The sequence below is a fragment of the Lytechinus pictus genome, chromosome 7, assembly GCF_037042905.1.
Source record: "Lytechinus pictus isolate F3 Inbred chromosome 7, Lp3.0, whole genome shotgun sequence".
Lineage (NCBI taxonomy): Eukaryota > Metazoa > Echinodermata > Echinoidea > Temnopleuroida > Toxopneustidae > Lytechinus > Lytechinus pictus.
This window is the reverse complement of record NC_087251.1, coordinates 10,724,076-10,740,711: the sequence shown is the minus strand read 5'-3', so window position 1 is coordinate 10,740,711 and position 16,636 is coordinate 10,724,076. Positions and strand designations below refer to the sequence as shown.

Sequence of the window (16,636 nt, the reverse complement as noted above, 5' to 3'; positions counted from 1 at the left end):
CATTGTGTCATCTCCAAGACATCAAGTTGTATATATTGTTATCACATTGTCTGTTGGTTTGAATACATCTCGGGGATGGATTGATTAGAAAACAAGTGATATTTGATTCCCAAATTATCAATTGTTGTGGCTAACCATCTTTGAGGTAGCTCCATCAGTAAGATTTAAGCAAACTCTGTGTAGGTTTAACATGTGTTTTTAGTGCAACGTTATATGATATTTGAACAATTAGCTTTGATACACAACACAAAGAAACCAATGGCAGTCAAATCACTTGAGGGCACATTGAACAAACAATGCATTTTTTATTCATTGATTTCATCTTGCAATGTTTTAATACACATTAAGCACATTGCAAATAAAGCCAACTTTTTTCAAAAAAGAACATACAAGTTCCTTTCAAAGATTTTCAGTTTTCAAGAAGAAAAAATGAATGAATTAATCTAAGGGGCAAGAGAAATACCTCAGTTTTTACAACGAAATTAAAAACAAAAAGTATCATTTCAGATAGAAACAAAATATGCAATCATAAAGAAATGTACACTGTCACATCGCCTTAAACTGAGTGATGTGATTTATACCTTTATAATCAGCAAGGAAAAAAATCTCTTGACTTATGAAATGAGAAAAATACAGCATGTAGTAATGCCACTTCTATGCATCTAAGATTGTCTAACAAATGGCATGAAAAATGCTAATTAAAAATCAATCGGTTGTAAAAATGTTATGAAAAAGCTCTCCAGTACATACTTGGCTATATTAGAATTGCCTGAAATTCTTAACAAATCCACTAAAACGTACACTTCACACGCACATAATGATATATTATTTTTTTGCAAAATGGTTACATAAAGAAACACTCTATGAAAGATGAATTGGAAGTTTACGACGACTCAATTTACCAAAAGTTTTTTTGTGTGCATTTACTGACCATTGTACACCATACATAAATATTTTTTAAATGTGAGATTCCCCGCCCCCTTCACCCCTGAAGTGTTACTGACAACAGATATCTAGGGATTGGAAAGTTTTTTGTGACCGCAATAAGACTGCAAATATCAATTACGCACAATTCTGATCATTATACAGTTTAACTGGAATTACACAAACACATTGTAACCAAACAATTTGAACACAAAGAAATACACCTTTACAGCAGAGATTCATATTATTTCATTAATTCACATTTGATACAATGTACAGTCATCAGCTATACAATTACATGTCTGTGAAGTTGCTTTACGAGATCTTTATCGATCACTCAAGCTAATGCATATCATACACTATACACTAAATGAACTACATGAATATTAATCTATGCATACACATTTAATTGAATTGAAGTGAAAAGCTAGGTTTCTTAATTTACATTGAAAACTAATTTACAGGTTGACTATGTCTTGCATTGCACTGTACACCGTATAAACAAATACTGTGAATTATCTTATTCCTACCCTTAAAGGTAATCAAGAGTTCAACAGCTTAATACAATATCATTTATGTCAATTCCAATTTTGGTCTTATCTCAAAACAATTCATTCAAATTTGTACTTGTACGGAGTAGCAATACAAAGGCAAACTAAGATGCTATGCAGTCTTGTTCTTAATGAGATGAGTAATAAATGAAAGGTGAAATGGGGACCAGGTCCTGGACACAGATTTAAATCATTAAATGTGAGTTACGAATTGGATATCCATTATCTGAAGAGATCTGGTAGTGTGGACTCACATATACGGAATATTTACATTGCTACACATGGAGCAGCCTTCAGAAACACACAAACACTTTAAATCATCAAGTTCAATATATGACAAGTGTTTCCATTCTAGCAGATCTATTTACAATATTCTTTGCTGCAAATGCTTGATATGAGCTTAATAACTGTGATGGTTTCAAACAAATTTTAGAATCACATATCTGCCAAATGAAATAGGGGAAAAATTTGTGCAATATGTAATTTACTCATCCAAATCATTCTTTCATATTGTGATAAAGCTCACATAAATATACGGTCCAATATGAGCGTAACATTAATTCCATTGCTGGCAAGATCTTTTAGCAAGTATACTGAATTCATATGAGGCCAATCTAAATTAACCAACATCAATCTGGACCTATTTCTTTACATGATCAATATTGATAATAATTCCAAATGCTTTCACTGCATGTACAATAGATTACCTTTAAGGAAAGAAATACAAGTACATCCTTTAAGTACAACATTTCTCAAATGTATATGTTGATATCATCCGAAAAGGGATATTCCGATATTGACTTTCTCCCGTCCTTTTCTTCATAATGACAAAGCGTATGTCTTTGTTACAAGAAATTTTACCTTATATAAGATATTAACCAATTATAAGATATTCCAAACCTATTTTCAAAGAAATATTGTATGATTCCACCTTTCATTTTCTATCATTGATAATAACCTAAAGATAATTTCAAAGATGCTCTCTTTCCAAACTTAAAGGAGTTATCATAGGCATTTGTTTCACATGTTTGTAATTCTCTGTAGAAGTTATATCATAACTTCAATATTATCCTTTTAAGTTTTTTCAGGAATTAAATTTGAAAAAAAAAAATGATGCAAGTTGGCCAAGAATTAAATAGAAATTTCAACTGGGTGTTAAACACCTGTTAGCATGAATCAATATCAAAATGACATACATGTAAATGGATACATTCACTCAACAAAGAAACTTGTCAATTGGTAAAAGTTACTATTACATCCTTCTCTCAAATCAACGTATTTGACTGGACTTACTCTTATTTCTTGTAATATAAACCTCAAATGATGAGGAGCCAACATATGTAATTTATAATATGAGCTTCATTCTGATGATGAAAGTTAGCCTTTTAAAAAACCAACAGCATATGGAAAAACAAATGTGTTTTGTCTTCCAAAAGATTTTTATTTGTTATGGCAAATCCAGTTGCTATTCACAAGCAGCTTACTTTCCAGCCTCTAAAAATGTCATTCTTCGTGCAAATAAAACAGTGATGATAAACAGATGTCATTTTGCACAAGAAATAAAAGCCTAGTCAATAGTGAATTACGTAAGTTTGATAGAAGATGTATTAATTATTTATCAGGTAAATTACAATGAAATGCTTATTTTGAAAATGATCAAGCATGTTGGCTCTATACATTTTAGACTATTTTCTGCCACCTCATAACCACTGAAAATTACATGACAGAATATGAGATGACATCATCATCGAACTGTTGTTTCTGATTCCTTTTGAAATGTAAATAGAGCTTATATATAATTTAATTTCATTTTATACATTGCGTATTCGGGTTAGCTTTAGATTTTCAATAATTGTCTATGGCACATTTTTTAAATATGGATAGGAGGCAAGTAGGCTTTGTTATCCTTTGGTTCACATACAATAGACTTTAAACAGCATTCTGAGACATGATGACTTCTTGTTATATGGTCTGCTATGTTAGCTCTCTTTCACTATACGGGTCCATAATTCTTCTTTTTTTTTCTCCCTGGGATTTAGTCCTCTTTCTTCTTGAGCCATGGAATCTTGGTCTTGATGCTATAAAATGATATGTTTATTATCATTAATTGTAAGAATATAAATGACATGGCAAAAATCATTATTTATGATACTCTACAGTATATAAAATTTAAAAGATTCAAGGTGCATTAATATCCCAATGAGAGATTGATATTTTAACATGCAATTACTTCCTTTTCATTGAGTTATTGGTGGATGTCATGGTCATATTTTTTTTCTTTAATGCACCACTTGATATGACATTAGGGGGTTCTGACAAGTACGACGGGCAGAGATCGCCTGGAAAATCTCAGCAGGGGTTCCCCCAATTCAAGTAATTCTTCCATACCGCTGAAATGAAGAATGGTTCTCAGCCAGAACTGTGTTCAGTCCAGCCACGATACATTGGCATAGAATCGACCAATTACTGTAGTGCTCTTATTCAACCGTTTGTGAAAAAATAAATTTTGACCCATGCGTACAAACTATATGAAAAGATAGCTAAGTTCACTTGTTACACTTTGCAACTTCTGCAGTTTTTAGTTTATGAATACCTTTTGGATCTTAAATTGGCAAATGCCTTTTCAACAATGGCGGTGAGTTTTTTTAAATCTTGTACTTGATGTAAATTCACCATTTTATTTCTATAGACCTGGTAGACCTTAACTAGCAATTTTGCATGAGATCAGCTCAGCACACTTCAGGTTGAGTGAGATTCCATCCCAATTGTAAGTCCTGCCCGCACCAGGCAAGCCATGGCACGTGTATGCAAATTAATTTCTGACATCATTTAAACATGCTCTCGTTGCCCATTGCAAAAACTGGCTTATGTCCACAGGGAAAGTGACCCATTCATTTCTATTAAAATAAAAAGTTGCAAGTGTCATTAAAGAACATATAGAGATTTATCCTTTGTTCTTAGCTGGTCAGCCGTTTTCAATATTTAACACGACCCTATATTTCAAAGCAATGCACTTGTAACAACTGAGTACTGTTTTTTCAAGATAATTAATAATTTTCTTAAAGGCACAGACTGCTACTCTTTTTAAAAGCATTTTTCAAATCAATCTTAAACTTAGAAACAACATCTTACTTGTTCAGAGCTGTATTGATCTGCTCCTGTGCCTTTCCAACAGCATCATCAATCTGAGCCTGAATAATAGAGAAAGAAAGAATTGGTGACAATCTCTTGACTAATGAATTCTGAAATTCATGTACCCGGTAGGCTTTGTACAGAAGAGAACAGTTTCAGCAAGTAAAGGGTCCGAGATAAGTACATGTAAATGGATTACATTGATTGGATGGAGAATTGAAATAAAGGATTCAACCTCTGATGTTAATAAAGACAATATTTTGAATGTGACAAAAGGGGATCAATTCAACATAATGCATGGCAATAATTATAAAGTGAGGATCTGGGGGAAGTAACATGTGTCCCAATTTAGCCAAAAGAAATGTAAATAACTAGTACCCTATGTAAAAAAAAGCCAGTGTTTTGCACACAATCTACTACCCCAGTTGAAGGAAAGGATGTAAATAGCCTTCTTTTTCAAGTAAAAACAGGGAGGGCGGGGGGCTTACCAAAATTTTATGCTGATAATTAGGCCTTATTTTGGTGAAGATAACTTTTTTTATTATTTGGTCACTAAAAAAATCTAAATGGGTCCATCCCCCCCCCCCCCCAATTTAAATCCAAGATCAAACTCTGAACACTATACATGTAAGCTTCAACTTTTTGCAAGGCTTTTATACTTTCATGACTTTTACATGAATATTATTGCCAGTATATTCCCAATGTTGTGTAATGAAATTACATCACATCACATTGCAACCAAAACCTACATCATAACAGATTTGTGGAAAAGCTGAATGAGTTCATAAATAAAATCATGAAAATAGCTGTATGCCAAATATTGGCTTTATAGGTTTCAGGTTGTTGGTGAAGGGTGTTAAGGGTATGAATCACAATGATAAACTGAGTATTAAAATGGATTTGGACAATTACACCATTACATTATTCATAGCTCAACGTCAGGTGACATTAAATCCCCAAACAAGCCTCATTTCACTTTGAATGATGTGGCAGGGATATGTTTTGCCCCAACAATGAAAACCAACACTATTGTTTGAAATTGTCTCAAAATCATCTCTACTCTCAATAACAAGAAGAAAGCAGTTCTCTCAACATTAAGCTGCATTTATCATTCCTGACAATAAAATCATTCTATGCATACACTTAGAATAAGTATGAATTCACATGGACTAATATCAAATATAAAAATTGCCCATAGGCCTATCAATAGACATACCTGGTACTTCTCATAGACAACGGGCAGGGAAAATAGTCCAATGTATGCTGTACAAAAAAGATAAATATTTAAAAAACAATAAAATAAACAAAAGTATGAAAGCGTTGAATCCAACATTGATAAATTGACACACATTTCATCAATGTCTTACATTTACACATGATGTGAATGTCACATCACCATCTGCATGTGTTTTATCAGAAATTAAGTTATTAATCTCACATGGATCTATCTGGCATCAGCATTTGTATGTTTATGACACTTTATGAAAAGTGCTGGCTATTCACCATTTTTTTAAAGTTATTCCTGTCTTACAACTAACTGACTTTTAGAATAACCAGGTATTTGACCAGCAGTGGAGCATTCATGATAAACCAATTTAATATTTTATAAACTAAATAGTTTTTGACATTTAATTCAATTTAGATAGAACCCAGAATTAAGAAGAATTTAGATTAGCAACCAATATGTAACATCAAAGCATGAGTTTAGTTTTAAGAAATGAATTTGCTATTAAATACATAGCAAGAACTGACAAGGTCAATGTTTGAACTATCAAATGTAGACTGAAGGAATTGAATTACATCCATGGTACATTAAGACAAGTAACGTGATACATGTGTGCTAAGCTATCATTACAACATTATCCCATTTTCAAATGGGGACCAGGCAAGCAAGACATTTTCTTCATCTGAAAAGTTTTAAACATTATGGATTGAATTGATTCTTGAAGCAGGCATTTTAAAAAATACTGAAGAATTTTATGTTAAAAAATCACATTCTGTCCCATGTCTTATCTCAATCAAACAATGATTTGGGAGATCCTTATGAATTAATGCTAACATAGTTGTTCAATGTTGTCAAAGCTTGATTTTAAACTGAATTACACAAAATAGTTGAAATTTTAATATCATCAAGAAATAGACTTGGAGAAAAATGCTACTAATTAGCTAGAGAAAGACAAACTAAGATGTCATGAATTCTTGTTCTCTAAAAAGTAGCATACTGGATATAACTAATTGTTATCCATCATGATACATGAACAGGAGAATTGTTCAGCCATTATCAGCTTCTTTCTTTCCTTGCGCTTTTATCTGTCTAATTCTAAAAACATCTGTTTGTTATTTTTTATCTTTATCATATTATTTATTTCTCTATTGTTTTAAAATATCATGTGAATCACTAGATAATTGACCAAAATCATAATCATACACCATTTATCATGAGAAAAGAGTCGGATCTCTACTGCAATTGATATGACATGACATCTGAAGACAGTTCAAACACAGTTCACAATTATTTTAACATGATGAAAGACGAAGCATACTATGACAACATATAAATCTTGCTGCCATTATGACACAGACCCCTTCAGACCTATGATTTAATGTCATTTTACAGGACAATTGTACTTTTGTTTAATGTGAAGGTAGATAATGTCAGTTTTTCTACTCTAATCACAGCAGAGACTTGGAAGGATTTTTAAATTTAAATTCTCAAGTTTCAATGTTCAATTTTCAAATTCCAAATGAGAAATTCCAATTTCCAATTCAAGATCTCTACATAATGGGTATGTAATTCTCAAGCAACCTTATTTATTTGAATACTGCATCATTATTGGCTCTTCAAGATTTGCAATTCTGTACATTTGAAAAGGTTCCTAATGCAAAATCATCTTCTTTTTGGTAATCTACAAGAAAAAAGGGGGGTTTGATGGTATTTCCTGTTTAGGCAGTTAAAACAGTTTGCTAAGAACATTAACATGATTTAAACAAGAATTGTGGTAAAAGAATAGTTTCAAATCTTCCTTCATATCTTACCAAGGATGATGAGTGTAAGTCCATTGAACCAAGCTCCAACATAGGTGAGAAGCCACAAAGCTACAGCAAACTGAAGAGGGAGGAAAATAACAAAACACCTTTTTATTATCAATACAACAAGTAGATTTACTTCAGCAATGTAGCATGTAGTCAACATTTGATGAAGACTGTCGAGCTGATACATCTATTGCAAATCGACATACACCATCTCCATTAATGTATAATCTTCAATAGAATCAAAGGCTTCAAGTACCAGTAGTTTCCAAACTACAGATAATTTAAACTGTGTTCTAGCAAAAAGTAACATCAATTTATGTGCACAGAATAAGAATCTATAAATAAATTCTCAATTTGAAAACCTGTATGAAATTGAAAGGTGGCTATTGATCATCTTACCTTAATGGAGTCTACAAGATCTTCTACCAGGAGGAGGTGTCGGAGCGACGTGATGCACACATTGACTTTCTGAACAGCTTTCTTGCTGTATGTCTCAATCTGGTCTTCTGACAATGTCACATCAATCTCTAGGTAGGGTCTGGTGGAATAAAAGAATAAAAACAAATGGGTTAAAAATACTTCAAATACTACTATCAAAAAGCCTAAAAGAAGGAACATATAGAAGTGACAAAATGATGGAGGAATAGAAAAGGAGAAAAGGAATATAATGGTGATAATTGTCTGATGACATGAATTCTATTTTTAAATATTTGGTGTACCAAAGTGATGTTCCTAGTCATTACTAATAACAATTTGCTTGCAATGTCTCTATGAGTGTTATTCTATTTTTTTTTCAATTACTTTCATGATGTCTTTACTGTATTTTCTAGCCCAATTACCATAAAGTTGCCCTTTCATTATTTGTCATTAGCCCTGGGCAAGCAAATTTGTAGAGCCCTACCATACATGTAAACAAATACCGTAGTTGCAGGAGAGTTATAACTGGCTGAATTTAACTACATGTAACACAATTTTCAGCTGATATGGATGATAAACAACCTCGATCCAGCAAAACAAGTTCAATAGAACTACATTTCAGAGGAAAATCCATATTATTCAGCTTCCTCCCAACGGTAGTATAGATTACAGTAGCCTTCTGCAGAGCTGGACAATGTCCAGGTCTTTTCAACACTGAATTGGCAGACCACAAACGCAAATAAAAACACATCTATATACCATGTACTACTGTATATTTTTCTTAGAATGGTGGGGGAGGAGAAGGGTATTGTGGTCATCTCTCTGACATTGTTTTTCTTCATCTTCCAAACTCACAAAGTATGAACAAACTGGGGTTTCTATTCATTGCAGCAGTCAGTAAAATGCTAGCCATTAATGCATTGCTCCTTTTTTTAAATGGGGGATATATTTTCTTAAGCCCTCATATTTTGACGGAGTTTCCCAGGTTATATATGGCACGATACTAAAATGCAATATTTATAGAACATATCAATGACTTAAAACTTTCCATCTGAGCAAAGTAGAAACATAACCAGTATACCGACTGATTGTAGGCCTTTGAAAATGTAAGAAAATAACAGTCATAAATCTGAACATGGTCTATTCTTTAACATGGTAAAGTTAGGCCTATATAATGAATAAATCAACTCTTAAAGCTGTAGATCTCAAGACAGTATATGCAATAGTTCATGAACATCTACCGTATTCCTATTCCATCACAATGTCGGTCACACCCAATCTGTTTAAGGGTGTGTTTATGCTTCCATTGCGGAGACAGAATCAGCGTTTTCAAACGTTTCAGAATGCCGATCAGAAACGTGGTTCTGGGAGTGCAATATCGCGATTTGCAATTGGCTTTGCATCGTAATTTTAGTTGAGCAGGAAAGCGAGGTCAAATCGGATGCGCCCCTTTTTGAAAGTTTTTCCCCCCGAGTTTTGTTATGGTCCACTATTATTTTAACTCTGAACAATTTCCAATCTTTTAGTAAAATTTGCATGGAGCTACTTGACATAGCCATAGAATGTCCACCATGGTGAGGATAATTGTAACCCCTGATGACAAATTAGACAAACAGTAATAGTGATAGTACATGTACTTAATCTAATAATCACATGCAAATGTACATTGGTCATTATTAGAACCAGGGAGTTGAGAGGTAATTCCGTGGAGGTAACTCCCTGTAAGAACCATGCGATTGTATTTGCCCGCTGATTTCCATCTCACCGGAAGCATGTACCAAATTATGTCATTTACACACATTTACGATCATGGTCCTGTCCTGTTTATACTACCCCATAAACCCTGATTCTGGTCAAACAATGTTTTGAAACGCACCTTTTTGTAAGTTTACGATCAGCATTCTGAAACGTTTTTTAAATGAAAGTAAGCATGGATGCGACCGTGTTTTGGACTAATCACATAATGAAAACGCTGATTCTGGCCTGAAAAGTGGAAGCATAAACACACCCTAACTAAATACCAGACAATCGAAGGTCTATGGCATTGATGCGTACCGCCAATGCCTATTGGTTACTTTGGCATGAAAGGGACCATTTCTGAAAAGTTGTCAGCACTGATTATTTCATTCTTCGGTTGTAACCATAACAACAGTCAGACATCTATGCTTCCCAGCCAATCAAAACCAAGGTTAGTTCTTAGATGACTTGTCAGACAAAAATGTCAGTGAAATGTTCCACCCCCACGGTGTATCATAAAGCTGGTCGTTACACACGACTGGAACATTGCTTAAAGTCAGCTATATACAGAGGCATATCGTAGAACAAGCAAGTGTCACCAATGGTGTGTGAGGTCATTTGTAACCTTTTGACAGCTTTATGAAACAGCCCCTAGGGTGAAGACGATGAATGGTAAGGGTGAATTTGACTTACTTGAATGGGCTTCCTTCATCGCTCTTCTGCACAGCGGCAAGTACAGTTTTGTAGACTCTGAAGCTGATGGTGACAGTGAGTGCAGCTAGGAGTAAGTAGGCAACCACACTGATGAAGGAGAAGAGACTCAGGGCAATCAACACAAAGAGAATACTGCCAAAGACCACACCAGACTTCTTCAAGTCCCTCCAGTAAACCAGGTCTACGACTGCAGCATTTTAAGAAAGGATATAAAGAGCATGTCAGAAAATTAACTCTTCACAATTTATTCATGTCAACATTTCAATGGTAAAGAAGAATGCAATTAGAGAGTGATGCTGATATCCATTCAAGCTTGCTGAAAATGATAAAGAAATATGATTTAGTGTTTTATGCCTTCTCAGAAATTCAAGAGTTTTTTTTCCCAGATGGAAGCAGCTGAAGCTGTTTGTGGAGGAGTTGCTTTGATGACATGGCATTGAAAATGAACTGCTAGATAACTTGAATTTGAAACAAACAGTATCATATGTACCTTTAATAAATCAAATTACTTAAGTTATGAAAGAAATATTTTAGTAATTCAGTTACATAGAGAAGCCCTATGAATTACTCGGCTCTCTCATAGAAACTTTAGAAAGAATCCCAAAATGTTGATTTACAATTACACGGGCATGCATTAATATACCAATAAAAAATAAATCATTATTATTAAATAAGCCCCATCTGATGATCGCTTGTACAGGTACAATACACAATATACATCAAACTTACTTGTCTTCTCTATCCATCTTGCTTACATTAATGGAATAAAAGGTAACACTATACTACATTCAACCAACTAACAGATCATCCAATATCCAACCTATTCACATTCAACTAAATAAAACCAAAAAAAGTAAAAACCATCCAAACTTATGAACACTCAAAATCAATGAAACATTACCATAAAAATTAATTAGATCAAATTTAACTCCCAACTCAAACTAACCTAAAGACATGAACGGATGTACTTGAATTAAAAGAACTAATATTAGTAAATAAATCAAATAAAAACAATATAAAAATATATACACTATTCAATGGTAATCTGAACAAAAAAAAAACAATCAAAATCAAATTCGCTGCCAAGAGGCATGCAAACCGATACCAGGATGTTTATATCTAAATATAAGCCTTTTTACACACAAGTACTTCAAAAAGTCTATCAAACATTCATGCTTACGATATTCATGGTACATGAACCAATACATAAACTCAACAAAATCAACTGAAAATTTATATACAGTTATTACAGTACACCATGTCAATAAACCTAAATTTTAACATAACATTTGAAGGCAAGCTCGTCTTCATCTGAGATATTTATTTTATTCTGAATTTCTGACCAGATAACCATAACTCAGTTTCAATTAGGTCAAACTATCAACACAAACGGGGAGGGCGGGGGTCACTTGACCCACTTCTATCGAAGATTGGACATCAGTCGCAAGAAGAGATGGAAAGGGGGAGAGGTTCAGGGATAGGGGCAGAACATGGAGAAAATGTAAGAAATACAACTCAAAAATGGAAACACGGCCTCCTAAAAATCTAAAACAAAGAGTGTAAGTAATTTGCACCTAATGCATCAACTGTAAACCCCATGAATGGAGAATCCTTTATGCCACACCTCAATAAAAAGCTTGATTAAAAAGTCCAAATTCAAAATGAAATCCTTACCCTGCATCTCAACCCAAACCCAAATCCCCAAAAAGTAAAACTACATACACAGTGCAAAGTGCTTGTATAAAAAGGGAATATCTAGGTTATCCCAATAATTAATGAAATCCCTGTTAAGAGTATGCAAATCTGGGACATCTGCATAAAATCTGTGTTAGGGTGTCCTAACCCTAGCAGCCTTCGAATGAATACTCGTTTAGGGTGGGGGGGGGGGGTTCAGGACAATTCTTGATCCGCTGTCCTATCTTTGATGGAAGTGACCACCACCCCCCCCCCCCCAATCCTCAACCTGCTATTCGCAAATGTCAGATCACTGATATACCATAATTAGTGATTTTACATTTGCTCAAGATTATACCCCAGTGAAGTGCTATGTACATTTGGTCATACCATTGAACTATGTTGTAATGGAATCTGCAATATACATGTAGTAGTCAAGAAGAAAAATGACAAGCATTTGTTTGCTCAATGAGATCATGGTAGGGACTGAGAACTATTTGCCTTCAGCATACCATGACACCAATTGAATGAAAGCTATGCAGTACCTACTTTTAGATAGCTAATTACCCACTACTAAATCATGTATCTATGGCATCTATAATAAGAAGTTTATATATAGCCCTATAATTGTATGCTGCATGTTAGAAAAATCACAGGAATAAAGGTTCCGGGGATGCTGACCTTGGAGTGCAACTTTTTTTCAATAAAATATGTACAAAAATGTATTTTAAAAATGCTATCTCATGTAATTTTGCATAGTCAGCCCCCTACTTATGACTTAGTCACCCCCCCCCCCCATTTCAAAACCATCACATGGCCCCAAGGTTTCACAAACTGAATATTAAAATGGCCATCCCAATATCAAAAAGAGCCCCCCCCCCCCCCGCAATTGGCCTAAAAAATAGCACTTTAAAATGAACAGAAGTAGACTATAGAATATAATGTATTCTGTCTGTACTAAAGGGTAAACTTCTTTTATAAAATTCAATAATAAATGCATTCACATCATTCTTCCCTCCTAAAAAACTAATCATTATCTATGTTTTCCTTTTTTTAACTCCATAATGTTGATATGATTCTTTACAAGAACATTCCCCATCATATTTTATGTTCTCACTGTCACCTAGAGGATTCTAAATGACGTGGATATGGTTGGCTTCATCACTTGATTACACAATGAGAAGATGATTCATAACAAGACGGAGAAACAGTGAAGCAATATGTCATCCATGTACTGTAAAACTTGTGAATATATCAATGAAAGTGAAAACAAAATGGATAGGGAGGAGAGGGGAAGGGACAGAGAAGGGTAGGGAGATAGGTGATGTGAAAGAAAAATTAGGGATAGATGCTGAGGGGTGGTCAGAACAGGATGACATATACATTCCTGTATATATGTATATAACTGAAATATAAAAAGTGATATATGTGGCAACATTGTGTATTATCCACAACACGTCCAATTCAAATCACTTGCTGGTATTGAACATCATCATTGTGAAATTGCAATGTCACAATGGAGATTTTCAATTCTCAATTTGCATTGATAAACTATTTTCATTGCGCTGAAGAATTCAATATATGCAAAATTTGTGGTGAGATTTTGCTGCATGTTTCATTTTCTTGCTGTAGTGAATCTTTGAAATTGCTACTGAAAAGAATGAGCATATCAATTAATAGTTGATTTGTGAATATTCATTACCTGTAGTGTATATAGGGCCTATAGGACTACTGTGATAGAATAAATGACTACTACATAATGCAGTACAGAGAAAAAAAGTTGAAAAACACAGAATGAAGGAGGAAAAATCAATCAAGAAAATGAATGTCTATTTGGGACTTCATGTACTCATTTTTCCAAAATTATCAAACATATTCATGTACATGTATGATTACTTTTAAGCACACAGTACTTTGCACATTACATGTAGCTTGCAACCCTTACATTGATTACAGATCAGATGATACATTGGATGGGTTTGTGAGAGCAGATAAACACACAGTATATCATGAGTCGCTAGCTATGAGATGAGTCATATATCATATTTCTCTCTTTTCCTAACTAAAGCAGAATATTGGACAGCTATCAAATAATTCATATTCCCTGCTCATGCTAGTCTCTATCTTTCTTTTTTTGTCATTTTGGCTATAAAAGTAATATTCATACTGGATATTGGGACTTATTTGTGAGTAATATTCATCTGTTTACACGTAGATATGATTGTTTTAAAGGTACTTATTTTATCTTTTTAACTGCTAAGAAAGAATGCTCATTGACATTAGTATAAAGTAAAGAAGGCCCCAATGCAAGTTCCTCTACGAGGGACCTGGTAATAATGAAGATATATACCAATGGCACTAGTGCTTTTCAAATTTGTACAGCAGGCTATGGGAGAGGTTTGTAAATCATGCCCCAAACAAAAAAAATCTCACAAAAATCACTGGCAGTTCAAACAGAAATATTATACATGTATTTCAAAATATGATTTCTCCCAGATGTTTGAACATAAAATTACAAGTTTGACTGTTTGTTGGTTATTTGTTTTATTAAACAATGTGGAAGTTTTATTACAATTGTAAGCAAATGAAAATCAATTTCATTCATTATTTCTTACACAAGAGGAGCGGCCCACAACAGAATATCCATAATATAGAGTATTTCTAAAGCGCCAAATCCACATTGATTATGTGCTCATCAAAGTCCTACATGTACAAATGCAGGTTTGTCTGAAGTCTGAACCCTTCAACGACCCCAATCAATACATGTTGCATACCTGATGCACACACATCGATTACAGTCAATATACTGAGCTTTCAGTCAACCAATTTATGCCTGCCACTGAAGCAAGCACATCCAACTAATGCATGAATTACATCAATTATCCATAGTAAGTGAGGCTTACATTTGAACATTATGATCCTATTCTTTGCAACAGGTTTTTGGTCACATCAACAGCATACAACGCATCTCGTTGCTTATGATGCAATATAGAAGAAATGCTTTGCAAGCCAATGGTAGAATCATCCGTTGAATTCCACGATGAGGTCCCTTCATCCAACCAAGGCAAAAAATGGAAAGAAGGTGTCCTTGTGCAAGACAACATGAGACTTTGTATCCTATCACAATTTATAACCAATGTACGCCAGCCTGAATTTAGGTGAGATCTCTCCGTTAACATGCATCGTATGCACCGCCATGTAAAAAGCAAGATTCTTGAATACACAGTCATCCACACACACCTAGTATAATGTCTGGTGGCCTGTGCCCATTTCAACTGACAGATCCATTTAGATGCACGACCCTAGACAGAAACGTCAGGCTCACAATACATGGAAGCAGTACACTGTAAGCCACTACTGAACACTACGTATTGCATTCATGGGATGAGTGATGAAGAAAATATGTCGTCCGCCTCATCAAATCACCTCTCATCCAAACACGCTTCTACATCTACCACCCACTCTATACTCTACACAACACAGGAATCAAATTCATCCGTCTCAGTCCACAACAGGTGATGAATAAAAGACCTAGCATTAATACACAAGGAGTCAGGGTTTTATGGGGAGTTGTAGGAAGCAACATTGCACCCCAATTCAATTGATTGGATTGATGATTAGCTTGATACAGCTCTAGAGCTTTGGTATTAATACATGTATAATGATAGGATGGTGGGTGAATCATTAACTAGAGGCAAGTAATCAGTGGCAGGCATCCTGGCTTCTAATATCGATAAAACATTATCACATCGGCTGAAATCAATTAGCATGCTCCCACACACAATACTGTGTGGTGGATAGGAGAGATGGGGGTATGACCATCCAAAATAGTACATCATCTTTAGAAAAATATTAGAGTGATATCATTATCAAAATCTGGACACATGAATTTAATTTTTTTCCCAATTTCAAATCTTGAATTATCTTTAGTTCTTCAGAGGATGGAAAAAATATAAATCGTCATGTATTCCCCGATTATCTATTTATCACATGTACTAAAAGCTCTCATCCAGAGTTGGTGCCAAATAGTACATTGTTCCAAACTATCAAATGAAATATGTGCACAAGGTTATCCGAAATTTCACTCATTATTTCCACAATGATGAATTTCAGTCTTTATCTGACATCAGAGCAAATTGCAAAGACTACAATAGCAGCAACAACATCATCAACTAAACATTGATAATTACAATGAAACAACAGTTACAACAGAAATGACAACAAAATTACAATAAGATAAATACTTCCCAGACTACCACAATTTCCACCCTTAAGCATTCACATTAGTTGATTGAGAAAAAAAATCAAATTTCTCATCAGTAAAACCAGTCATCTTGTTTGCTGCTAGGTCAAGCAAACCTCCCACAAACTTAATCTGTCACTAGATCACCAAATCAAGGACTAGGACTATATAGAACAACCCATTGACAAGCACACAATATGTGGAATGTAAC

The 16,636-nt window shown here is 34.2% G+C and overlaps 1 protein-coding gene across 1 annotated transcript; it reads right to left on the bottom strand.

Moving 5' to 3' along the window:
* Positions 1-274: 274 nt before the first annotated feature.
* On the bottom strand, positions 275-15,758 carry LOC135154703 (reticulon-1-A-like). The gene is made up of 7 exons (XM_064101903.1): positions 15,086-15,758; positions 10,488-10,695; positions 8,040-8,178; positions 7,644-7,713; positions 5,824-5,870; positions 4,608-4,666; positions 275-3,553 (listed from the first exon to the last, which is right to left on the bottom strand). The coding sequence occupies exons 1-7, from the start codon at positions 15,093-15,095 to the stop codon at positions 3,511-3,513; spliced, it is 576 nt and encodes a 191-aa protein (XP_063957973.1). The 5' UTR covers positions 15,096-15,758; the 3' UTR covers positions 275-3,510.
* Between the last annotated feature and the right edge of the window lie 878 nt (positions 15,759-16,636).